This window comes from Centropristis striata, chromosome 10 (assembly GCF_030273125.1).
Source record: "Centropristis striata isolate RG_2023a ecotype Rhode Island chromosome 10, C.striata_1.0, whole genome shotgun sequence".
Classification (NCBI taxonomy): Eukaryota; Metazoa; Chordata; class Actinopteri; order Perciformes; family Serranidae; genus Centropristis; species Centropristis striata.
Genome location: NC_081526.1, coordinates 14,116,139 through 14,139,985, shown reverse-complemented (window position 1 = coordinate 14,139,985; position 23,847 = coordinate 14,116,139). Strand labels below are relative to the sequence as shown.

Genomic DNA, 23,847 nt, shown 5'->3' with positions numbered 1-23,847 from the left:
GTGCATTTTTCGGTGTTAACAGGTGCAACAGGACAGTGGGAATGTGTTGGTCGCACACAGCATGTGCATGCCGTCTTAAAAAAATAACTTTTTGATCACAATGGAAGAAGAAAAGGACATTGAGAAAGTTCTCACAGCTGGAAATGATTCAAAATTTGTGGTGGTAAAACTCCCAAAAAACTTCTCTTCCTAGTTTCATCTGCCTCTCATTCTGAAGTCACAGGGTTTTTTTCCCTGTTCTCCAATTAGTGCATACACATGTAGACAATTTTGACATACCAACAAATAAAAAGGCAACAGATACTGATTTACAATGCAAAATGACATAAATAGCAAGGGCAGCATGTGAAAACAGAATCTGAAGGAGAAAAGTAATAAATTGGATATGTGCAGTATTTGAATCGTTTGGTTGTGGATCCATTTAAGGCAAGCTGCAGGATGGTTTTGATTAAGCATCATTTTACTGCCTGCTGTAAGACAGATCAGAGAATTGTTTAATATATAGTATTGTATAGATCAGGGATGGGCAACTGAAGGCCCAGGGGCCACATATGGCCCGCACCATCACTTGAAGTGGCCCTCAGTACAACTACATGCATTTGAGCAACAAATCATAAAAGCACAGTGTAAAAATGCACAAAACTACTTCTTGCAGTTAATGTTGATCTGCTGTTCTTGCACTGAAAAAGAATCACAGCAAGTGGTTATTTTTTATTCACTTGTATTCCCATTTATACTGTTAAACATTAATTTGAGCATGAAATATGTTAAGTTACTGCGCTGTAAACATATTTAAAATTGCAGTTTCATCCTTTCTGGTTAAGTGCATGGTCCTATATGTGGCCCTGTGGTAGTGTTGATGAAAAATTGCGGCCCCCTCCAGCTTTAAAGTTGCCCATCCCTGGTATAGATATAGGACATTAGGACGTTTGTTAATTTCTTATATACTTATTGCAAAAACAAATCTTAAGGACAAGCAGATATAGTTGATGAATGGATGGATTAGATATACAATTTGTAAACAGTACATTCTAACAGCTACATTCCTGTAACAAGGACTAATCATTAAATAAGTGAAAACACCTGTGTGTGTGTGAAATAAGGTGTAACAATTGTCTTAGTACTCTGACTCAACAGGTGTCCATTAAATACAAGCAAAAGGGAAACATGCTGCATATCATTTCAAAAGGTTTTTAATTTGTTTTTAGATATATTTAATAACAAATGAGGCAAAATTTGTCATGGAAAACAGATTTTTCCATCACAACAGCTGCATGTATGACTTACAAGTCTGCATTTGAATTTACATTTACATTCTGGACCCCATTTAAACCAAATGTCTCAGTGTAGTGGAACCACAAAATGAAGCTGTGTAGCACAAGCTTTCCCATGATGTTTATGGACAGTTTAACCAGGGCTGCCAAGCTGATCCATTAAAGAGCCATGTGGCTGCAGGTTCTTGTTCCAACCAGACAGGAGCACACCCGAGCCAACAAAGCAACTGTGTTAAGACAGTTTGGGTGATTGAGTGAGTTGAGTCAGATGTGTTCCTGCTTAGTTTCAATAAAAACCTGCAGCCCCACCAACCCTTTTATGGATCAGTTTGTCACCAAACCATTTTTCACTGGTGTGATTGAAAGTAAAGTTAAGATTCGATGGCCTTGGGCTCTACAGGATGGATGAGGCGACGAACAACCAACTCTCCTTTACTGTTAATGTATGTGTCAGCCATGTCCTCTTCAGCAGGGAGTCCATACGGCGTCCTCAGTGGCTCGATTCTGGATGAACCGGGAAAGACATGACAGAGGGACGAGAAAATATACAAGTCTCTTTAAATGTCCAGAAAAATAACTTAAATTGACTTAACTTTATGATCAACAGAGCCTTTTTTACAACTTTAATTTTAGACAGATAAGTGACAATAATCTTACCTTATAAGATGCTTGATGAATTTCAGCTGGCTATTGACTGCAGGTGTGTTTTTGTGAATTACAGGTACATGTGCCTAAATACATGGCAAAGAGAGAACAGAATAAAATCATCTACTGTCAGTGTAACAAGGTGTATATTTAATTTGGCCTCTAGAAGGTTTTGTTGTTTTAACAAATATTTGTTGTGCTGTTATGACAGATTATGTGATGCCATCACAGCTAACAATTTTTGGGATCATGCATCTATACTGCTCAGCTGTCAAACTGAAGATAATTTAATTTATGCTTGTTGAGCAATCAAAGAGCAGTAAACAAACCATTTGTTTAGGTAGTCCTCAAAATACATGTTAATATCAAATGTTCATCTCCTGTGTTCTCTGAAACATTTCCTATATTTTAAGCAGAACAGGATAAAAAAAGCCTTCATACCTTTTCAAGACCGAAGTATTTCACCATATCTTTCTCCCAGTACGGCCTCCTCAACGCACTCCTGACTCGTGTCACTATGTGAAGTTTGTGAGGCTGGTCTGGATCTCCTCCATATTTCTCATGTTCTTTTGATCTTGCTTCAAAAAGCTGTAAGGAAAAGACACAGAGCTTTTGAACACTGATAACGAAGCAAATGAGTTGAAGAGATGCTTTAATATTTTATGCAGATTTTATTATGTGCAGAACAAAGCAGAATCATTATAATGTCTGGAATTTCCAAAAAGGGACCATGTGAACACAATAAAAACTAAAATTACTGCGGAATAAAAACTAATTGACACAGGGCCTCTCTCAAGACTGAGCCAAACATTTAGGTGATTAAAAAGTACCCATCTTAGTTGATATTATACTTAAGTGGTGCAAATTCCTTAAAGGCACAATCAGTAGGATTTTCATAAACCACAACAAAAATGTATAGGCTCCTACGAAAATAAAATAAACCTGAGCTAATCTGGGGTTGTTTGACTCTCTGGTGAGCACCACGGTCAGTGGCGACTTTGAATGCTTCACAAATGCGTTCACAAACCACAGTGGGAAAATCCTACTCATTGTGCCTTAAACATTAGCAATTCATTTAGTGATGTAAGTGAAGTGACAGACAGCGAAAATTGGTCTTTTTAAATAGATTCTTACCTCTTTTTTGATTCTTGCTTTGGTAAATTTGCTGCGTGTAGACACAAACCACGCACAAGGGGAAGGCAGTGTAGGTCCTGCCAGGATCTGTACACATATAAAACAGAGGCAAGACAGCATTAAAAACAAAAACTGTTAATATAACACATACTGAAAGGCTGATGAGCACAGTACGGTGTCCTATTGTAGGGGATATTACATGATACAATGTGGTAAAATGAAAACAATTGTGCAGGTGAGGTAGAGGAAGTAGATAAATAAAATAAATAAATAAATACCAAAAGCAATAAAAATGTGAATTTTGAGACAGTATCATGAATAAGTAACTTTAAAAAAAAAATTGTATATATATGCACATACACATTCATATGTTTTTTTACCAAGAGTTTCAGGGGGTTTAACCATTATTGCCCGGATTTTCAATTAAATGACGGCAGAGAATATCGCAGCTACGTGTGTATTATTTCGTCAGTAATGAACAGTTGGAAATATTTTTTGTATTTTAAAAGTTTGAAACATTAACAATGCTGTACTTACCTTAACCGATGAGCTTAAACTGCGACAAAAAGCCGACATGTTTTATGTTTCAGTACATTAACCGGTCAACACTTGGAGAAAACTACAGTCATGCACGTCAAGGTTACCCTTAACGTCCGGCCGTGCTAACCGCTAAATAAGCGTATGGAACAAACGTTAATACAAGTATTGAATAAAAAATACAAACGTCAATATATTTACATCATATCCACCAATTTTACACGACAAATATTAACTCAAGTGGCGAAAAACTACTGAAAACGGACTGTCACGTTAGTGTCGTGACAGTTTTGGCTCCTCCATGAATGTCTACACCGGAAGCGCAAATGTGTTACATTGAAAATGCACCGATATGAGAAATTTTCCCCTAAAAAGTGTTGCTAATATTAGCTATTTTGAACGATGTTGAATATATAAAAATGGAAGAATATGCTTTTTAGATTTTTATACACGTGCTTGAAATATAGGTGTTTTACCTTTCCATCTCTAAGCATTTTTTAATCATCATGTTTCTCCGGGAATTATTTTTGTGGCGCACCTCCATTGCTACCAAGTTAGAAAGGTAGTGCCACTTCATGTAACGACTTTCCTTACAGTTTATGAGCATGAATGCCATATTGGTTATATAGAACCTCTGAAAAGACGAAGGTTAGACAGAATAATGACACAAAATCATGTGCCAGGGATGGAAACGTCCGCCATCTCCGTCCTGAAGCGGGCAGTGGAGCTGGATAACGTCAGCCGCTTCCAGGAGTCTCTCGTCTGCTACCAGGAGGGCATCCAGCTGCTGATGGACGTGCTGAAAGGTATGAAGACACACAGAAGAGGGAGCATGATGAAGACATGAACCATAACTTATATTTGTTTCCTTCCAGCTGTGAAAGATGACTCAAAGAGAGGACACTACAGGGAGAAGATAAAGGGCTACATGGACAGAGCAGAGCAAATCAAAGCTCATGTGAACCAGCTGAAAGAAGGTAAACAACACAACCACTGGACAAGGCCGATCATGTATGGTCATTTGGCTTAACATACATCTATTTAGGAATATACACACACACACACACACACACACACACACATATATATATATATATGTTAAAAGCAGGAAGACAAAACAGGTAAACTGATAATCTAAAAATCTGCTTCAAAGTTGGTAACAAACAAGCTGATAATGTGCTCTCAGGGTGCATATATCCAAAATAAAAAATATTCCAATAGTTTGTAGTATTCTCACAAACCAACTGATTCACACAGCACAACAAAAAGGTTGTTGATGTGTTTGTACTGTTGTTTTGTGTTTTAATTCTGCCTTTTACACCATCCATTATTATTATTGCACACCAGTGCTTAATATTCTGAATATTAAGCGCATTTATGGGTATTTCAATGACTTATACCAATATTTAGAGTGCAGGGTGATAGATGGACGGTATATCTATAATGTCGATATCATGTTGTTATTGTTGTTTTACATCTGATAAAATACAGCAATTTAATTCTAATAAATGAGAAACATAATTGCTAAAAAAAAGAAAGAAAAGAAAAACACATTTATTGTCTACAATGTCTCTGTTGGACAATGTAGATTTAATCTGTTTTTTACTTTTAAAAAAGTAAACTAAAAAAGTCAACTTAATGACCACAGGAAATCAACAAAAACAAACTTGGTTAAAGAAATAATAATTAAAAAAAAACAACCTGAATAAAAAAATAGTGGAAATATTTCCGGTACACTTAACAACAGCATTTATAAGGAGATGGCAGCATATTTTTGTTTCTGAGATAATATGAAATGTTGTCTATCAAATGAAACAATTTATGAACAAGTGCAGTGGCCTCCCCTGGGGTTGGATCAGTGAAATATTGTTATAAATAAATAATCGGCCTCATTAGCGCAGCTGATGTCGATTAACTCAAAATGTTTTTAATCAGCCGACAGATTAATCATTAACCATTACCTTGCATATAATTTAATAAGTGTGTGTATATGTGTGTGTGTGTGTGTGCGCGCGCATGTGTGGCTGAATAGAGGATTTTATTGGTGTTGCGAGCTGCTGTCTGTGCAGCCTCTAACTTCTGTTCCTCTGTCTCTTCCTCCTGTCAGATGGGAAATACCACGAGCAGATTAGAATAGCAGAAGATGCTACTGGTTACAGCTTCGAGACTCTGTTCAAGCCGTACATGAACAGTTTTCTCACAGAGGTCTGGGTACAAGACCCGTACATACGACACACACACCAAGTAAGATCTTAGTTTTCCTCAATGTTTTATTTTGTATTTTTCCACTCAACTGTAGGGCTGTTGGTAAAATGTGTAAATGGGAATATGCACCACTGATACACAATGCTAACTGACATGAAAGGGACCTTAAGGTTGGTTGTGCTGTACTAACATATCTTAAGGTCTTAATAGGGTCCGTGTGTCAAAATATATTTTAAAGACAATTATTATTTCAGCTGATAGTGCTTAAATGGTGCATATTTCTAAATTAATTCATCTTTAATCAGGTTACAAAAATCTTCAAAATGTGAACTTTCATTTAGTATTTGTAATGAATAAGCAAATTAAATTATTTTTAATTTTCAACATGCACTGAAATACACATGTAAAAATGATGAATAAACAATGAAATTACTTTTTAAGTAGTGACAAAGCAGAAAAGAAAAGATGTAGACTTCACCCTATTACACCTATACTTTTACATTAATTATTTTGCACAGTTCCCTTTAGATTTCAACCCTAAAAATGAATTATTAATAAATTATCATTAAATTGATTCTCAACCAAAAATTGGATGCGGAATAAGACATGAATGATGTCTGATTATATTGTGTTAATAAGAAGGCATTGTTTGTGTTTATCGATTATGTTTATTCACTTCAGAGGAGTTTTGTTTATTATAAACCTAGGGTGAACACTGAAAGATCCTGCGTCCCACGACACAAAAAACAGTTATCAGTTTATTGAACTAAGTGTTGAATATTCTATTAATATTATAACAACATTGAACAAAGCCCTTTTGTACCATTGCCTCGTATAAATGTTTATAGCTTACCACGGAATTTGTATCTCATCTTAATACTGTACCACGCTGCTTTCCCCTTCTCTCCACTGCAGCTGTACAACTTCCTGCGCTTCTGTGAGATGCTGCTGAAAGCATCCTGCAAGGTGAAGAAGATCCATCTCCTTACCTCACAGGATGAAGTAGGTTATTCAACACACAGCGGTCTCTTCTGTTCAGTTTGTGCTGTTGTTTCAATCCACACTTAAATGCCATTCGTCTGGTCCTGCAGGCGGACAGCAGCCAGCAGAGCAGCGCTCTGGCCGAGCTGAAAGAGAGTCTGAGTGGTCAGGGAGTGACTCTAGACCTGCAGTACTCCTCCACGATACACGACAGGGAGATCAGGTACAGCTGCAGCCGACATATAAAGGACTTCATACCAAAACAGTACATCGTATGGCCTAAAAATTATGTTGAAATGTTGGCTTTTTATGATAGCAGCTTTATTTTAAGGCACTAATCCCAAATAAATTGTGTTTTTAGGTTTGACAATGGTTGGATCATCAAGATAGGAAGAGGGCTGGATTACTTCAAGAGACCAAAGGTGAGACTTCATATTAATTCATATTGGTAGCTCTCTATTAATGCCATTTTCAGAGTTACTGTGCTGAATTTCTGTGAATCAACATGTTCTTCTGGTGTTAAGAACTGTTTAATTTTATCTTCCAGGGCCGATTCTCTATTGGATACTGTGACTATGACCTCAGGCAGTGCCACGAGACCAACGTAGACATTTTTCACACCAAGCACACAAAAACACTATGAGATAATGTTTAATTACTTTTTTTTAAATCTTAATTTACTGACCTGCCCTCAAACCACACACACATCTGTTGTGTTGTTGGATTTGCCTTAACAAACACATGCACGTGATCTGCCTGAAACCAAATGTGTCACAGAGCAGATTTTTAAATCAGGTTTAACAGAATGTAATTTGTCCCACTGATATGTCTTTAATACAGACCGTTTGCTTTCTTCACTCTTGTGTGTAGTCAAACTCTGCAAAAGAGTCATTTTCACCCCTCTTGTCTTTAAAGGGATCTTTTCTGTGCCTTTTTATTATTGCTACATGCTTTTTTTGCAATGTCATGCCACCATGTGGTGGAACAATAAAAATAAATGTTTTAAAGTTATTTTATAATATCATAAAACGCCTCTGTGTTTTATTATTCATTTTTTTAATTATGATTTGAGCTCATCCAGGTACTTTTATATTCAGTGTCTCACATTTAAAATATGCCGGTCAAAATAAATTGATACACATACAAATATAATTACATAAAAAACATTGTGACATTGTCAATATTAAAATCTAAATTACTAAAATATGTCATATCCATAGCTTTGTGTATGAAAAAAATAAATTTCAGATATTGGTCAACACTCATACTGAGTCCAGTATTAGTCCAATTTAATTTAATATGAAAAAAATAATTTCTGCCCTATTTTTTATTTTTTACATTTCTATTCAAATTTTAATATATTACATTGTTTATTTGTTTTGTGTATGTTGTGCGTACGTTTATCTATCTTGTATGTTTCTTGAAAATCTAATAAGGTGTTTAAAAAAAAAAGTCACCCCGCATAAAACAAACAATCCTGTCAAAATATCTTCTTCATTAAATTTTCATGGGAAAGTGTTTGTTTAAATGAATGGAAACCCTCATGAGTTCAAAGAGCGCCGTGATCGGATTATCTATCGGCCTTAATCTCGATATGCACAGTCCTCATCTGGGCTCTGAGGGGAAGAAATTATAATCCATGGGGGAACCACATGAACCACAGATGACCATAACTGTAACATGACCAGCCTTAGAGGACAATAGGCTGCAGTGCAGGAAGCAGTTTGTGCTGTAAATGTGCAGTATATATATTTCAATATATGCTGACAGCTTCCATATAGGAGCTGTAATCACATTATGTGATCAGATAAGCACGCATATTGTCTCTGATGTGTAGATTACAGACAATAAATCCATGAATTAAACCACATCCCAGACTCTTATGTCATTGTGGTCTGTTAACATGTGGTCGTTTGCATGTAATCCAGATGTCACCGGCCGGGTTTATGTCCTGGTGGAAGAGATGAGGATTTGTGTGATGAGGAGCCTCATCAGAGAAGCTGCTCAGACACACGCACGGAAGATATGGATGCAAAGGTTTGCTTTCCTCTTCCTGCTGCCCTCCCTCTCACTGATCATAGCCCAGTGGCCTAGTTAGAGCTCCCATCTCTGAATACTATCCTGTGTGGAATGTGCAGAAAGCTGGATTCACTGTGGAAAATGTGTAGTTTTTAGGGGGGGTTTTTGCCTCTTTTTACAGTGGTAGCATAAAACAAAGGTCTCTTTTATTCATGCAAAAGTACTTAACCAGTATTAACCATTATTGTATTTATACTTTTATTTTTTTTACATTTACTTCTATATTTTATCATCTACTCTCTTCTTATTGTCTAATTTTATTGTCTATTTACACTTGTTTTGATGTGTTTAATTGTTGTTGTTTTTTATTATGAAGCTTGAGCTACATCCCTTATATGAAAAGTGCTCTATTAATTACGTTTTATAATCTTTATTATAATTATTTAAAAAATACACACATCTACAGGATGCTATTCAGGTTTATTTAAGCTCTTATTTCTGGAATATTTGTGAGTTTGTATTCTCTACTCACAGCAGTGCGCGAGATTGCTAAACCTGGTTGGTGTTTTTTCTTTTCTTTTTAATTTTTAACTTTCTTAGACACACATTCACACACACATACACACACACACACACATAGATTCCCCTCTATGGTCGCCTGGAGGTGTAAGCAACCCGGTGTAATGTGTAAACAGTCCTATGAGCCGCAATTCCTGTATGCCTGCCCTCTTTCCAACTGGAGCTTTATTTTTTTCCCTCTACTCTCATTTCTGGGCCTAAAATCAGGTTAGCGTTTTATAAGGAGCTTAGCGCAGAGGGCCACAGTGTGCCACTAATGTAATAGAGTATCTCTCTCTCTCTCTCTCTCTCTTTCACTCTCCCCCTCTCTCTCTCTTATTCTGTTCTGTCCTCTTTTCTCTGTGCATTTGCTTACCCCGTCATGGAGTGTCCTTGTCTCTCTCTCTTTCTCCCTGCCTGTTTTTCTCTCTCCTTCCTCTTCCCTCGCTCCCTTCCCTCTGCATCTCCCTCCGTCTGCAGATGTGGACAACTCAAGCCTGAGGTTTAAACATAAGGACAGTGACACAGCCGAGACGAGACAACTCAGCTCAGAGACGAGGACAAAGAGGAGGAAGAGAAGCGGAGGTGCTGCTGTTAGACGCTGGGTGAGTTCATTCATTTTTGCACCTGTGAATGTGTTTGTGATTTAACATTGAGAATGACTGTGCCTGTGAATGCAATACCTGGCAGGGGAAGTTTGTGATTAAACTGTTGTTGTGGATTATTGTGCTGTGAAATCTCAAGGATCTCTCTGCAATGTCAATAATCCAGAGGATTATCCGCTGTTTCTGTTGGGGCTATAGTTTGGCTTAAAAAACTCTAAGGTACGGCCTCATTCATGAACACTTTTGTTTCATTCGGGGCTCAGGTGGAAATCCACACACACACACACACACACACACACGTTGAATCTATTTGTAGGGCAAGGGTTCAAATTTTGTCAAAATCACATGCAACTTGTTTTTGGAGCTTCCTTTTTAAATTTGCATATATACCTTTCAGTAGGGCGTGTGTCTGAGAGCAGGTAACATAAGAGGTGCAGTGTGGACTTTGCATGTTTATCCATAACCTGCCACATCTCGTCTTATCAGGAACACATGCTGCACAGGATCATGCTCTATTAACGGTTCCTCGGCTACGAAATGAGAACTGTATGATTCACAGAAAGTGGTGCACCTCAAATAGCATGCTATAGCTGCAGGGCAGGACACAAGATAAAGTCTGTAAAACACAGGAAACAAGCATCTTGCACTAAATCTTGCACCTGGTAACGCATCAACCCAACCTACGTGTCAGACGTGTTGCATAAGTAAAACTGCTTTTAGCTTTTGCTTTACTCACAAAATATTATCCAGGCTGCACTGCTTCGCTACAGTGTGATATCTTTTTTCTTGCTGACACTGCATTTAATGTGCTTTTTATACATATGCATGGATGGATTACTGAACAGGCCTACTGGGCTCAAGTTCATGGACCCAAAGTGACGGGGCCCCCTCTGGCCTACTCCTGCAAAATGTCACTGAAAGAGACACATTCCGATCATGCAGAGATGCAAAATGATTACAAAGAAACAAAGTGAAGAGAAAGAGACACAAAGCAACTGTAAACAGACACAAAATGAAAAAAAAAAAAGATACAAAGAGAGACCACAAGAGACACAAAATGGCTACAAAGGGATCCAAAGCAACTGCAAAGGGACACAAAATAACTACAAAGAGACTTAAAATGACAACCAAGATAAGGAGAAAGACCACAAAAGACACAAAACGACTACAAAGGGAGGCAAAGCAACTGCAAAGAGGCACAAAAAATAACTACAAAAAGACACAAAAAACTACAAAGATACAGAAAAAGACCACAAAAGACACAAATAAACTACAAAGAGACTCAAAGCAACTGTAAAGAGACACAAAATGAAAACAGATGCAACACTACCACAAAGACACAGAGAACCACAAGAGACACAAAACAACTCTAACTTCAAAATAGGCCAAACCAACAACAGAAGACAGAAAATAACTACAAAGAGGTGCAATGCAATTGCAAAGAGACGCAAAATAACTACAAAGAGACGCAAAATGACAACGAAGATACGGACAAAGACCACAAAAGACAAGAAGCAACTATAAAGAGACTCAAAGCAACTGTAAAGAACACAAAATGCCTTCAAAATGGGGCAAAACAACTAAAAAAACTAACATGAAAATGACCACAAATAGATGCAGCGTGACTACAAAGATAATGTGACACAAAACCACAACAAAGAGATGCAAAGCAACTGCACAGACATATAAAATAACAACAGAAAGGGACAAAACAGCTGAGGAAACAAAATGAACAAAAAAGTAATAAGCAGAATCAAAATCAAAAAAGTGTAATCTGCTCATGTGTATATGGTCCTCTTGTAAAAGCTTCTCTGATTATATATTGTAAACCATAAGGACTCCTCAGCGCCCCGCCTAGCTACAGTAAAGGTTTGTACTGTGTCTGATAATGCCAATAAACCTTTGAACCTCAAGTCCAGAGTCACATCTTCAGGCTATCACACATTAAGTGCATATGCGTGCCTGCCAGAGAACAGAGGACTGGAGTATTCACACCACGTTACATGCCCTCCAGCATGTGACAACAACTTCTCAAAAGCTTGTGCCTGAGGTTTTTGTTGTCACAGTTGCTCCTCATTATTGGCTTTCCTAACACACTTTTCTGCACTGCTTTCAGTGATCAAACCGATGGAGTCTTTCTCTGGAGATACAGAAGAAAGCACCGAAGACATTCCAGGTGAGATTATCTGTCATGTAGTTTGTTATAACAATGTTAGGGTGAAGAGAAGGAGCTATAAACACATGACACAGGAACAGCACAAACCAAGCCATTTAGTTAATGACTTTAAAAAAATACATTAAATGTGTAGAACAAAGGGTACTAAGTGAGTTTCGTGCATGTGTGCTGTGACCTGGATGTGTCTCTGTCTCAATCTCTGTCAGGACGTAAAAAGTCCAAACTAAAGTCTCTGAAAACTCGTCTCTTCGGGAGGAGTAAGAGAGGAGGTGAAGAAGGAGACGCCAAGCTCAGCCAGTCAGCCAGTGACATTACTGCAGGAAAGGGACTTGGATCTGAAGAGGATTTGGCGTAAGTGTCAACATGATCCCAAAGCTCCATCTCTGTCCTAATTCCAGGTCTATACCTTTACCACTCTTCTGTCCCCTCCCCTCCCTACTACCATAGATGCTCCCAGGGGATGATGGGATCACGGGCATTGTCCCATGACAGCATCTTTTTGGCTGATCAGGACATCCTGACAGATGCTGAACCAGCCAGGGTCTTATCCCAGGAGAACGTCCACAGCAAAATCAAAGCTCTGCAGGTACAGCCTCTTATTCTAAGCATTTTGCTGGGTCTTTACAGGTGTAGTTTTTTTAAAAACACCTGTGCCTCTGGTATAACAGATAAAGCTTCAGCAGCAGAAGATGCATCTGGGGCCGCCACCGATGGTTCTACCAGTCAGACGTCCAGAGGAACGGGGAAGCCGCTCCGAGGATGACAGTGTTCCCCACAGCCCGTCTGAGATCTCAGGAGCCCTCAGCAAGGTGATTTATTATCCTTTTTAATCCTTTTGTCTTTCACTTTAAAAAAAGGTTTTCCGATGTCCATAGAAAACATATAAAAACTGCCATAAAATCATTACTTTTTAGAGTTTGAATAATTTAAATGCCAGTTTGTTTGCACTGATGCTTTTCATGAACAAAAATGTATTTATTTTATGTATAAAAATGCTTTGGGGGGTTTGAGTCTGAGATTCAGATTTAGTTTAGTTTAATGTAGTGGTTAAAACATGAGGTTGGCCGTATTCTATATTTTTCTTATCTTCAATAAACCTGAAGTGCATCAGTCCATCTCACAATATTTTCCGACTTCCCTACCGTTTTTCACGACGGACCAAGCTTATATAATACATTAAGGCGCAAATCTTAAAAAATGGGTCACAAATATACAGTTCAATTTCTTTAAAGGCACAAAAATCCCCAAGTAGCTGGTCAATGCAGTTTTTTCAGCAAACAGCAACCAGACACAGATTAAAATAAACAAGAGCGTTCATGCTCAGCATAATGAAGGAACATGTTCCTCAGTGTACCAGTGTGGCTCACTGCTATGTTTTAATAGATTTTGGTCTTTTCAGGGGATTTTCTTACTATAAGAAAAATGTAGAATATAGGCAGGGATTTGGGAGATGGGCAGCTTGGTGTTTGGGAATAAATACAAAAATGTAATGTCTTAATAATACAGAAATTATCGCCTTTTGTGTATTTATGATCACTCTGTATTTTAAGTGTTGCATTATGATTTTTTCTTTTCTTTTCAGACTTCATCTCAGCCATCCTCTCGTCCACTCTCACCCATCCCCAAACCTGCACCAACCAAACCTCTGACTCCATCCCTGCCTCTTTCTGTCTCCTCCAATTCTTCTTCCTCTGCTGCTGTTGAGGCTCCGTTGGACTTTAGCTCTCCAGTCCAGTTCACCCCCTGCCTGGATACCTCCGCTGCACGTCACCGGATGTCTGTCAAGCCCAGAAACCAGAGAGCCAGCACCAAGAAGACGCCCACTGCAGTGAGTTTTGTTCGCCTTATATATAATTTATGAAGATAAACACACTGCATGCACTTTCCTGACCTTTCTTTTTTATCTCTATTCTTGCAGAATGACTCCAAGTCTCACTTACAAACCCTAAACAACATTAATCCCCCTGAGTCTGTGAGAGAAGAAGAGCAGCAGCTTAATACTCAAGAGGAGGTGATATTAGAAACAGAACAATCCCCAGAGGTGGCAGCAATCACATCAGAGGTACCCAAGTCATCCGGCCTAGAAGCTTCCCAACAGGACCAAAATCTCCCTGGAAGAATGCCCTCCGCATCCACCCAGGTACTTAGAGTCAAGCCTCCCAGACCAGCGGATGCAATGCCCAGTGAACGGCCACATTCCTCCTATATATCTTCAGAAGTGAAGGACAAAAGAGAAGATTTTGAGATACAGGTGCTGTCCCATGATAAGAGAAACACTGTAAACAAGGCTGAAGTCTCCTCTGAACCGGTTCAGCGGCTACAAGGTGAGACAAATATGATAAGAGGAATAAAGAGACCAACAACAGGAGCTGGCTCCTTCCACTTCTCCATCACCACGGCCAAAAACCGAGATGCAGAAAGACCCCGATCGGGCAGTTTTGTGGGAGTGCTGGGGCCGACTGAAGTCAAGCAGAGAACAGTAGGGGGGGCAGAGGATAAACCCTTCACTGTGGGAAGACTTAGACAAGAGGGAGCTCTACACAAAAGCCCAGTCCTTCCATGGGACAGGAAGGACAGCCTCAAGACGGAGACGGAGAGCAGCCAGGAGGTGGTGGAGGAGGCAGCGGAGGCTCAGGAGGTTGAGGAGGATGAAGGCAAGACAGCGTTTGGTGTAAAACTGCGCTCCACATCTCTGTCCGTTAGACTTCGGTCTGAAGCTTCTACAAATTCAAAGCCACCAGTGAGTGAGGAGCAATGTGACAACCTGAAGAAACAGGACATAAGAGACATCCGGCTGGCAGGTGAGTCTCTGAGAAATATTAGTAATAAGGCTGGGTGATATAGCCAAGATCTTCTATTCTGATATAGAGAATTTCATGTCTCGATTACAATATATATCCCAATATAGCATGTTTTCTGGTGAGTCAATAAATAAATAATCTATGAAAATAACCCTTTGCGATTCTATTCACTTCAGCTTCACTCCCATATGCAAGGATCAGAATTTAAAGTGTCCTCCAAATTATGTTAATGTTGCTGTAACACAGTTTGGCCAGACTGTTCTCCCTTTAAAATAAAATTTACAGAATTAATTTATACTCACAACAATTAATGTATATAGACACTTTTATTATTATTTTTTTTTACCAGCAGTTCACATTTACCTGTGCTTGTGTGTTTTGATCATGATTGTTTAATGAATAATTAATTGATTAATTAGCTAAAAATCAATTATTTTTCAAGGATTGTATTCAAACTCCTTATTACAAAACTTTAAAAACATGAAAAATTTAGCACAAACACTGTGGTTTCTTCAGCATTGTGATATAAATGACATAGAAACATTTGTACAATAAACAAGATTTATGTAATCATTTCGCCCAGTACAAATATTTGTTTATCCATGTGGCAGATGTTCCATCTCACTTAAGATCTTTGCTCATTCTATACTGTGTGCTACTATCCTTTTCTGTTCCCTATAGGGTTAAACATTGCACATGTGCCCCGTGCAATTTGCACATAGTAAATAATCACTCTAGAGTGATAAGATTTGTACTGATCACAGGAGACTTTGTACTCTGGCTAACTTTAACAGTGCTTCCAAGTGTGTCTAACTGAACTGTGTCACTCCTTAGATCCAACCCCACCGGGCCTCTCCCTTCCACTGAAGCATAACCTGCCATCTACTGGCAGTCCTCACATCATGGAGACAGAAACCACCTCCTCAAACCCTAAAGAAGTTGAAACTGCTGTTGCAGGGCCCCAGCAGCCCCAGCCTTCCCCCCAAACGGCCTCATCAGAGGTGTCCTGGATGAGCATGGCGATGGAAAAGACCAGAAGCCTCCAGCAGCTTTTTACTAGTAGATTTCCCAGAGATTTTACAGGCGCGCAGACAGCGGCTCGACCACAAGCACAAGTGGAGACACAGACTGTAAAAACACAACAAAGCACAACAACACATGAGGCTGCCAATCAGCCATCGAATGATGCAGTCAAAGCAGAAACAGTGCAAAGTAGAAGTCAAGCACAGACTGTTAAACCATCAGTAATGGCGGTGCAACAGAAGACGTCTCTTTTACAGGCAAATGCCTGCAAAGAACCACAAACATTAAAACAAAGCAGTGAACTTCAGTCTGCATCTCATCCAGCTGTACAGACCAGCCCATGGACAGCCCAGTACTCTGCACAAACAGACACTTCATCTCAGTCTACACAAGGGAGTGCCACACAGTCTCTTGCACAATCCTACCTTTCCTCAGGCCAGCAGCAACCCCCCTGGAGCAATCGAGGTTTTCAACCCGCCACCCAGCTCAAATCAACAACCTCAGTTTCTACCACCTCTTCGGCTTCAGCTCCTCCTACAGTGTCTGCCTTGGGAAGAGGGGAAAGAGAAGCCACCGTGCAGGAAAAAGAGGGTGCATCACAGACAGGAAGACGGGCAGTTTGGGCCGGATCAGTGAGCGGGAAGGCTGCTTTTTTGGAGAAACGGGCAGAGTGGACAGCTCCACCTGGAACCAAGGGGGTTTGTGGTACTTCTTTGTAGCTGCCTTTCATACTGCATTCAGCTGTAAATCAATTCAAAGATAAGGCTGAAGATATTCTATACTTTTCTCATTGTCAGCAAATCCCATGAAAAAGTTAAGATCAACAAAACACCTTTCCTGCGGGACAAAAAACCCACCGACACACACAAACGTCTGGCTTTTGTCTTTAGAAGGAAATGTTACAATCGCCATTTATTCCCAAGACAAAAGACAAATTCAGTTAAATATCAGCTGAAAAGAAAAATCAGAGTTTGGTGTGTTTTCAGAGCAATGGGTCTTTGGAGCAGTGGGCTATTGTTTTCAGTATAACAGATCATGGGATGAATGGGCTTTCGGTCTATTGGTATGAACGACCCTGAACCCTCGTTGGACCGATTGGCCAGTTCTTTTTTTTCAGCACATGCATGACATCAAATGTGATGTTAAACAGAGAAAAATATAACTGGCAATAGTAGAAAGTAGAAAGTAGTCTTTAGCTGTTTAAAAAACCTGCATATGACCTCTATACCCTGCCTCAGGCCTTCAACATAATTTAATGTTTTTAAAGACTCAGTAATCTCCTAAAATGTTTAGCAAACATCACTCAATCAGAAGTAAACAGCGCATTTGTAGAGACTATTTATAGCCACAGCTTTGGTACACTATTGAGTATTTACAGCAGCAGGACATTGTGTGGTGTTAACTCAAAGTAAAGTACAGTGCCCTTGTTTCATACTAAGCTCATGTGTTTTTAATCGATTTTGGAAAACAATGGTGTGAAGGAATAAGCTGTACACAGATAATTCTTGCTGTTTTTGATTGCTTTTCATGGGATTTCTTGATAATTAATGAAATATAGAATATTAATAGATTTACCCTTTAACTACTGACAATTTCAGACTGACAGTTTATCCAGAGCAGATGATCTGACTCACAGTTTTTTCAGGTGGAATTGAAGAAAGCTCAAACAGAGGTGCAGACATCAGATGAATCTTCTGCCTCCATCAAACCCACGCCTCTAAGCAGAGACATAAAACCAGAGGGAAAACAAGGGGTGAAACTTGCAGGTAAATACAACTGTACTTATATTGACTTTAGTTTTCAGTATCTCCATATGCAACAACATAACACAGGTTTCTCCTTCAGAATCAAGTCCCACCAAAGTCCCAGACAGGCCTCGTGAGGAGAAATGGCTGAGGAAAAACATGGCGTCACCTTCATCTCGCTCATCGTCACCTACAATGCCGTCAGCGCTGCAGTCCATGTCTGACAGCGGCCAGCCATCCTGGATGGAACTTGCAAAACGGAAGTCAATGGCCTGGAGTGATAAGTCCATGGACTGAGAGGGAAACAAGCAGATACATTGTATTATTGTGGATTCAACATGAACAGATATTAAGAGAGATTGTCAGAAAGATATTGATTCAGCTCTAATGAGGCTGTTGTGTTTGTGTGTTGAATTTTATTCAATTAAGTGTTAATGTTATATTGAGAGAGAGAGACAGTGAATATATATTGAAAGATGCCCAAGTTTATTATGATCCCTCGTCACCACAAACACATCGATAGTATTGAATATTATTTTACGTGATTCAGCATGTCACTGCTGTTGATAGTTTATGTTAAATAATAAAATTTCCAATGTCAAGTTTGTGTGTCATTCCTCAAGTGACGTATTGCAAAATCATTAAGTAGAAGATTAGTATCCATCAAAACTCTTCAGATATAGCTAAAATGTCTGGTAACACTTATCTAACACAATGTATATAATGCATTATAAACATACTTATAATGTGTTATAATCTACCTATAGCATTGTATATTTATAGTTATAAGCACTCATATTCATATTATTTTTATCACAAAGAACCAAGTATTTTATAAAGACTCATAAGGTCAAAAATCAAAATACTTAAAAAACTACTAATCAAGAACTCTTCCAACCAGAGTTCCTAATGTAATCGTAGTATTTCTTCAAGGCGTCATTAGAAGGTGTAAATCAACACTAAAATAAGTGTAAAGACATTTGAGTCTGTTGTCCCATTTTCCCCCTGTGTATAAAAGCTTGGCAATGATGTATTAGTATATCATGGGACATCTACCTGCTTCCTAACTTGGCCTACAGCCCCTCCTGCAGGCCTGATCTTGACTCTGTCCCAACCTGCACATCATTACTGTGAAAATAAAATAAATCATTAGGCTACTTAAGAGTCATAGGTTATAGCTATAGTGGGGACCCACGTTGTAAACAGTTAGATCGTTCAGTTTGTTTAATTTAAATATGGTCAGATGCCTCAGAGTAAAGTATCACGTGTTTTTACAGCCCCTTTAATCAGGTTTTACAACCAGGAGGGTCCTGGCCTTCAGATTGGAAATACCCCTAATTTAGTAGTAATGCAGAAACTCACAGGTTAGGTATATGGCATCTTAATCTGTAAATTAGTGTGAAATATAGTTAGTGAGTTAACAAAAAATGCAATTTCCTCTATATTCCACAAGAGAACAAGTATAGGAAACACAGCATATATTTTATTTATACACTATGCTAAAGTTTTTTTTTTAATTTCTGTATGGAGCTCTTTTAAATTTTTTTACTTCATTTGTTGTTTATTTTCTATTGATATATTCTCTTTTCTAATGCTAAAATGTATATTTACTGTGTATACTCTATCTTTAATTCGTTAGTAACCCAATCATACATACATGCATTTATTTTTCCGAAGCATCAGTACCTTAAAACTGAAGTTGAGTAAACGTACTTTTACTTTTCACCACTATTTAACCCTCTGAAATCTTTCGCTATTATGTCCTTTAAAAAATCTGTTAAAAATCTTTACCATGCCATGTTGGTATCAGTTCTTTCAGCGCAATCTCACCTATATGTCCTGATAATACATTTTTAACTTTGACTTACTTGATCAAAATTTTGAACCCAAAAGAACCAAACGAAGACATAAAATCTGATCTTGAAAATTATATTTCAAAACACAGAATTTTAAATGTTACAAATATGAATACAGGTTGCAAATATTACACATAACAGGTAAAAAAAAATTTTTTTTTTTAAAAAGAGTATTTTTATACTAAATATATTTGAAAATATCTCCGGAGAGATAGAACTTTAGAGGGAAGCTGATGGCAAGGCTAAATGTTGCTTCATTTTTATGTCGTCCCGTCAAGGAGAAGTAATGTGCAGATGCTTTCATGGACTCCAGGTTATTCAGTGTAAATATCAGGACGTTTTTATATTATTCAGATTCATTATAGTTGAATCCCCTGGTCTGTCGGCAGGAGTCGCTGTAAAGCTGCTCTCTGTTGCAAAACTCTCCTCGTGTTACGAAAGCAAACACACGTGAGGTTGTAAACAAACGAGTGGAGGAGAGCGGCCATTGTCGGAGCTCAATGATATGAGGGCCCGTTACTTTCCCCTGGCAGTGCTTGCCAACGTCCTGTGCCTGTGTCAGAGCTACACCCTGAGGAGCTCCGTGTCCTGGGCCGTCCCCTCCAACGATGTGGTGGAGGAAGCGGACCTGTCCGAGGAGGTCGCCCCGGCGCTGCTGGTGGACAGTGCGGGGCTCTGGAAGCAGGCTTACCCATCCTCAAACGTCCTCGGAGACAGCGTGGAGAGCCCCGGGGAGCTAGTCAAGCCAGAAAACGATAATGTGGCGCAGCTTTCCTCTCGACTGTTTTCATATCGGATGGAGAAAGTAAAGAAGTCCGGCGGCAGCGGCAGCAGTCCTCCCCCGCACCAGGAGACCGCAAGGACTGCTAGATATATAGCTCATTACAGTGACTGGGGACATCTGTCCACCATTTCAACTCAAGACAAGGTAACACACACAGGGTGGTCCTCAAATGTTTTTCTATGGGTGGTGGGGACTTAGTGCTGTGAACACAATCAATTTATGTTTATAAACTAGAACTAAATAGCAGCAACAAGCTTAGAAATCTTCTTATCGTCACCCTGTTAAATTAATCGCCTAACTCATTTTTTCAAGTTTTGCAGGGAACACAAAAAAACTTCAAAAAAGTGTAACATATGACATTTATTGATCAATTCACTCAAAAAGGATGCAACAAGGGATGGCTATTGGCATAGTAATACCACTGTGTGTAAATTATGTAACTTAAGATAAATAAATGACTTAGGCAATTTTTTGAACATGCTTTTGTGACTTAAGCAAGATATGGTAACATTTTCTAAGTATCATGAGCATTAATGTTACTTCAAAGTTTCATTAATGTTCATGACACATCCCATGTCATGCTTATGACACACTCATGTCACTCTTATGTAGACACCTTCAAAATAAAGTGTTACCACATCTTGCTTAAGTCACAAAGGCATGTTCAAAAGTCACATTGTATTGTGACTTAGGCATAATAAATCTGCTTAAGTCACACACTTGACATAGGCCATTATCTTAAAGGGGTAAAATCACATGATTTGTTCAACTGAGGATGTAGGCAATTTTACCATAGGCGTCATGAGGAGATGATTTAGGCAAAAAACCCAATTTTGACAAAAAATTACAAAAAACGAAATTAGTAAATTACCTCAAATGCTGTACTTAAGTACAACTTACTGAGGTACTTGCCGTTCACTTAACTATTTCTACCTTCGACTATACTTCAAACCTTTCAGCGGGAAATATTGTACTTCTTACTAAACTATGCACATACCCTATCTAAAGTTGTGGGCCATAAGGTGAACGAACAAATTACAAAGCAATTTTGGTTCCACAACCTAGGGACTAAAAGCATATTTGCATAGACAATACCCTTAGGAAATTTGTGTTAAAAATACCCCCAAAAATATACAGCAGTTTTTTCTCATGGTCCATAAATGTACATTTAAAAATAAATCAAAGATAATCTCATGCAGCTGGGTTTGCTTGTATTATTTAAATTAAATACATAATATATCCCAAACTGACATTTACATGTTCCTAAACATATTAGACAAGCATTGGTGCATAAGTATCCTCAAGCGTGAATTTACGCAATTAAACATGGGAAAACTTGTGGAGAATACACTTCAACTTAAGTAATAGACACTAGCAAAAAAAACCCAACACAAACCATAAACATGCAAATGAATGTTTCATACATCACATTTTTCAGTAGATGGCTGAAATGATCAAATTCCAACCACCCCCCCTTAATTTAAAAGAAGCAAAAATGTATTATTCTCCAATAGATGCATTACAGCTCTAAATCGGCACATAATATGGTATGCAATTATGTATAGCTATATCATTATATGTAAGCTATATCTGCTTTCATGGTACTATTGGTTGGTGATGTCATACTTTTGCACAGATCAAAGGTATCCCCTTTGGCAACATCTTCTCAGTCAGTGATGGACCACTGGACAACAGTACTGGAGTCATCTATTTCTATGTTACTCCAATGGACAACACCGTATCAGACCTGAACAGCAACCCCTATGCTTCTCTCACATTCTCAGAGGCTGAGGGAGAATTTTGCAGGTGAGTCCAAACTTCTACTGTATTACCCTGAACTCATGGCCAGGTTATTTTGCTTAAGGATCCTGAGGCAAAATATTAACTACTGGGCCCCCAATACACCTCAGCTCCAGCTGTAATGTTCTCTGCTGAACCTGGTCACATTGTTTGCTGTGTGGTAATTTGAGAAAACAATATATTTGAGGAATATGTAACAAAGCACAAAACTGAACTTGAGAGTAAGTAAAAAAAGGGGCCCTCTTCAGCATAGGTAATGAAGCAGGACCTGCCTGAAAGACTTTCTGTCGCCAGTCTGTCTATAAAAAGGTTGAACTTCCATTGTGTTTGTGTTGCAATGACAATATGATCTTCTGTGTTTTAAGGCAAATGGTGTATGATCCAGAAGATCCAAGATGTGCTCGACTTACGCTAACAGGCAAGATGGTGGAGGTGGCCCCTGAGGAGCTTGTGTTTGCAAAGGAGGCAATGTTCTCCAGGTAACTCGGCTAATAAAACATGGCTTCCTTCAACTCTGGGGAAAAAAAGAGGAAAACAAGATTTAGCCTATGTGTATTTACATGTTGCTTTTGTTTTTGTAGACATCCTGTGATGGCCAAGTGGCCGGTGGGACACAAGTGGTTCTTCATGAAGATGGAGTTGATCCAGGTCTGGCTACAGGACTGGATCGGAGGGACATCACTCATTCCACTGGAGGACTACTTCAAAGCTACGCCTTTCTGAGAACACCCCTCCCTTTGCATCACCTCAGCCTATACGGATCAGTTCAGCTTTCGACATCACAGACGTCACTCTAATCCAGGGCAAGAATTCCCAGAGCAGCAATGGGCAAAGAATATTTTTACATTTTCAAATACTGTTGCCATTTTAATTTGTGAAAGTAAATATTTGCTTTTGCTTTTTTGCCCTGCATCTTCAGTTGTTACACAAAATCAGCTCACCAGTTTCCTGTGTTTGGTGTGTGATTGTATTTAAAGTCAATAAGCTGGCACTGAAAACTCATATTCTGTTCTTTATAAACTCATGTTCTTTATAAACATTGATCATTTTATGGGTTTGCATTCAAACATGTGTGCTGTTTGAAAAATAAATGAATGTTAGCACACACAATTATTGTGCACACTTTAAAAAAAAATAAAATATATATATATATATATGTGTGTATATATGTATGTATGTATGTATGTATATGTATGTATATATATATATATATATATATGTATATATAAAACTTCAAAAGGGAATTATAATGTCAAGACTTCTCAGTTCTGCTTTTTCATTTTGAGACAAGAATGTAAATGATGATTAGGGTTAGTTAGTGTGGCTATTTTTTAACCTAGTACCTAAAAATAACAGACAACTATGAGTTTCTATCAGCAATTATTAGCTAGACTGAATGGTTGACAAAACTGTCTCGCTTTAGTAGCAGTTCTTTGGTTATCAATCAGCTGTTTCCAAGTTGAAGAATTAACTCTGGTCCTAAATTAGCAATATGCTTCGAAACTGCATACAAATGAAGCATTAAAGCCTATCTATAGTGCTGTCTGACTCATAAGTTGAAAATGTATTACAGCACAGTTCTTTTATGCACAGCACAAGCCAGGCGTTTGTTTTTTAAATTTAATGGGTGAGACAATACGAATGTATTAGAATTAATATTTTAACTGCAGTTGTCTCCATATTTGTAAGAAAAACCCCTATAAC

General features: G+C 38.5%; 4 protein-coding genes and 1 long non-coding RNA gene across 6 annotated transcripts; 3 read left to right on the top strand and 2 right to left on the bottom strand.

The window, feature by feature from the left end:
- Positions 1 to 905: 905 nt before the first annotated feature.
- Positions 906 to 3,882, bottom strand: mrpl30 (mitochondrial ribosomal protein L30). The gene is made up of 5 exons (XM_059342877.1): positions 3,591 to 3,882; positions 3,054 to 3,140; positions 2,361 to 2,507; positions 1,932 to 2,005; positions 906 to 1,778 (listed from the first exon to the last, which is right to left on the bottom strand). Exons 1-5 carry the CDS (start codon positions 3,627 to 3,629, stop codon positions 1,646 to 1,648), a joined length of 480 nt encoding a protein of 159 aa, XP_059198860.1. The 5' UTR covers positions 3,630 to 3,882; the 3' UTR covers positions 906 to 1,645.
- A 158-nt stretch (positions 3,883 to 4,040) lies between these two features.
- Positions 4,041 to 7,800, top strand: mitd1 (MIT, microtubule interacting and transport, domain containing 1). Its single transcript, XM_059342874.1, has 7 exons — positions 4,041 to 4,396; positions 4,466 to 4,567; positions 5,698 to 5,834; positions 6,711 to 6,797; positions 6,887 to 6,999; positions 7,138 to 7,198; positions 7,324 to 7,800. Exons 1-7 carry the CDS (start codon positions 4,252 to 4,254, stop codon positions 7,417 to 7,419), a joined length of 741 nt encoding a protein of 246 aa, XP_059198857.1. The 5' UTR covers positions 4,041 to 4,251; the 3' UTR covers positions 7,420 to 7,800.
- Positions 7,801 to 9,790: 1,990 nt separating this feature from the next.
- On the top strand, positions 9,791 to 18,000 carry cracdla (cracd like a). Its single transcript, XM_059343571.1, has 10 exons — positions 9,791 to 9,958; positions 12,075 to 12,134; positions 12,341 to 12,485; positions 12,582 to 12,720; positions 12,803 to 12,943; positions 13,717 to 13,962; positions 14,053 to 14,935; positions 15,770 to 16,656; positions 17,604 to 17,711; positions 17,791 to 18,000. The coding sequence occupies exons 2-10, from the start codon at positions 12,086 to 12,088 to the stop codon at positions 17,998 to 18,000; spliced, it is 2,808 nt and encodes a 935-aa protein (XP_059199554.1). The 5' UTR covers positions 9,791 to 9,958; positions 12,075 to 12,085.
- LOC131979552 (uncharacterized) lies at positions 16,500 to 19,687 on the bottom strand. 2 transcript variants are annotated; one of them, XR_009395071.1, is made up of 4 exons: positions 18,760 to 19,687; positions 17,898 to 17,996; positions 17,593 to 17,675; positions 16,500 to 16,699 (listed from the first exon to the last, which is right to left on the bottom strand). It is a non-coding gene; the product is annotated as an uncharacterized LOC131979552 (long non-coding RNA). The 2 variants fall into 2 exon arrangements; XR_009395070.1 differs by having other exon boundaries at positions 16,500 to 17,675.
- A 291-nt stretch (positions 19,688 to 19,978) lies between these two features.
- On the top strand, positions 19,979 to 23,158 carry creg2 (cellular repressor of E1A-stimulated genes 2). The gene is made up of 4 exons (XM_059343570.1): positions 19,979 to 20,487; positions 21,980 to 22,149; positions 22,509 to 22,622; positions 22,725 to 23,158. Exons 1-4 carry the CDS (start codon positions 20,065 to 20,067, stop codon positions 22,864 to 22,866), a joined length of 849 nt encoding a protein of 282 aa, XP_059199553.1. The 5' UTR covers positions 19,979 to 20,064; the 3' UTR covers positions 22,867 to 23,158.
- The last annotated feature ends 689 nt before the right edge of the window (positions 23,159 to 23,847 follow it).

What these genes read in the sequence shown, in the direction of transcription:
- mrpl30 (XM_059342877.1), bottom strand. Translation starts at nt 3,629, where the DNA reads ATGTCGGCTTTTTGTCGCAGTTTAAGCTCATCGGTTAAG. An exon ending in GTTTAAGCTCATCGGTTAAG is followed by an intron (nt 3,141 to 3,590) that starts GTAAGTACAGCA and finishes ATATGTGTACAG; the next exon opens with ATCCTGGCAGGACCTACACT. An exon ending in TTCATCAAGCATCTTATAAG is followed by an intron (nt 1,779 to 1,931) that starts GTAAGATTATTG and finishes CGGTTCATCCAG; the next exon opens with AATCGAGCCACTGAGGACGC.
- cracdla (XM_059343571.1), top strand. Translation starts at nt 12,086, where the DNA reads ATGGAGTCTTTCTCTGGAGATACAGAAGAAAGCACCGAAGACATTCCA. An exon ending in GGATCTGAAGAGGATTTGGC is followed by an intron (nt 12,486 to 12,581) that starts GTAAGTGTCAAC and finishes CTACTACCATAG; the next exon opens with ATGCTCCCAGGGGATGATGG. An exon ending in CTCCACCTGGAACCAAGGGG is followed by an intron (nt 16,657 to 17,603) that starts GTTTGTGGTACT and finishes CAGTTTTTTCAG; the next exon opens with GTGGAATTGAAGAAAGCTCA.
- creg2 (XM_059343570.1), top strand. Translation starts at nt 20,065, where the DNA reads ATGAGGGCCCGTTACTTTCCCCTGGCAGTGCTTGCCAACGTCCTGTGC. An exon ending in CCATTTCAACTCAAGACAAG is followed by an intron (nt 20,488 to 21,979) that starts GTAACACACACA and finishes ACTTTTGCACAG; the next exon opens with ATCAAAGGTATCCCCTTTGG. An exon ending in AAGGAGGCAATGTTCTCCAG is followed by an intron (nt 22,623 to 22,724) that starts GTAACTCGGCTA and finishes TTGTTTTTGTAG; the next exon opens with ACATCCTGTGATGGCCAAGT.
- mitd1 (XM_059342874.1), top strand. Translation starts at nt 4,252, where the DNA reads ATGACACAAAATCATGTGCCAGGGATGGAAACGTCCGCCATCTCCGTC. An exon ending in TGTGAACCAGCTGAAAGAAG is followed by an intron (nt 4,568 to 5,697) that starts GTAAACAACACA and finishes TCCTCCTGTCAG; the next exon opens with ATGGGAAATACCACGAGCAG. An exon ending in ACATACGACACACACACCAA is followed by an intron (nt 5,835 to 6,710) that starts GTAAGATCTTAG and finishes TCTCCACTGCAG; the next exon opens with CTGTACAACTTCCTGCGCTT.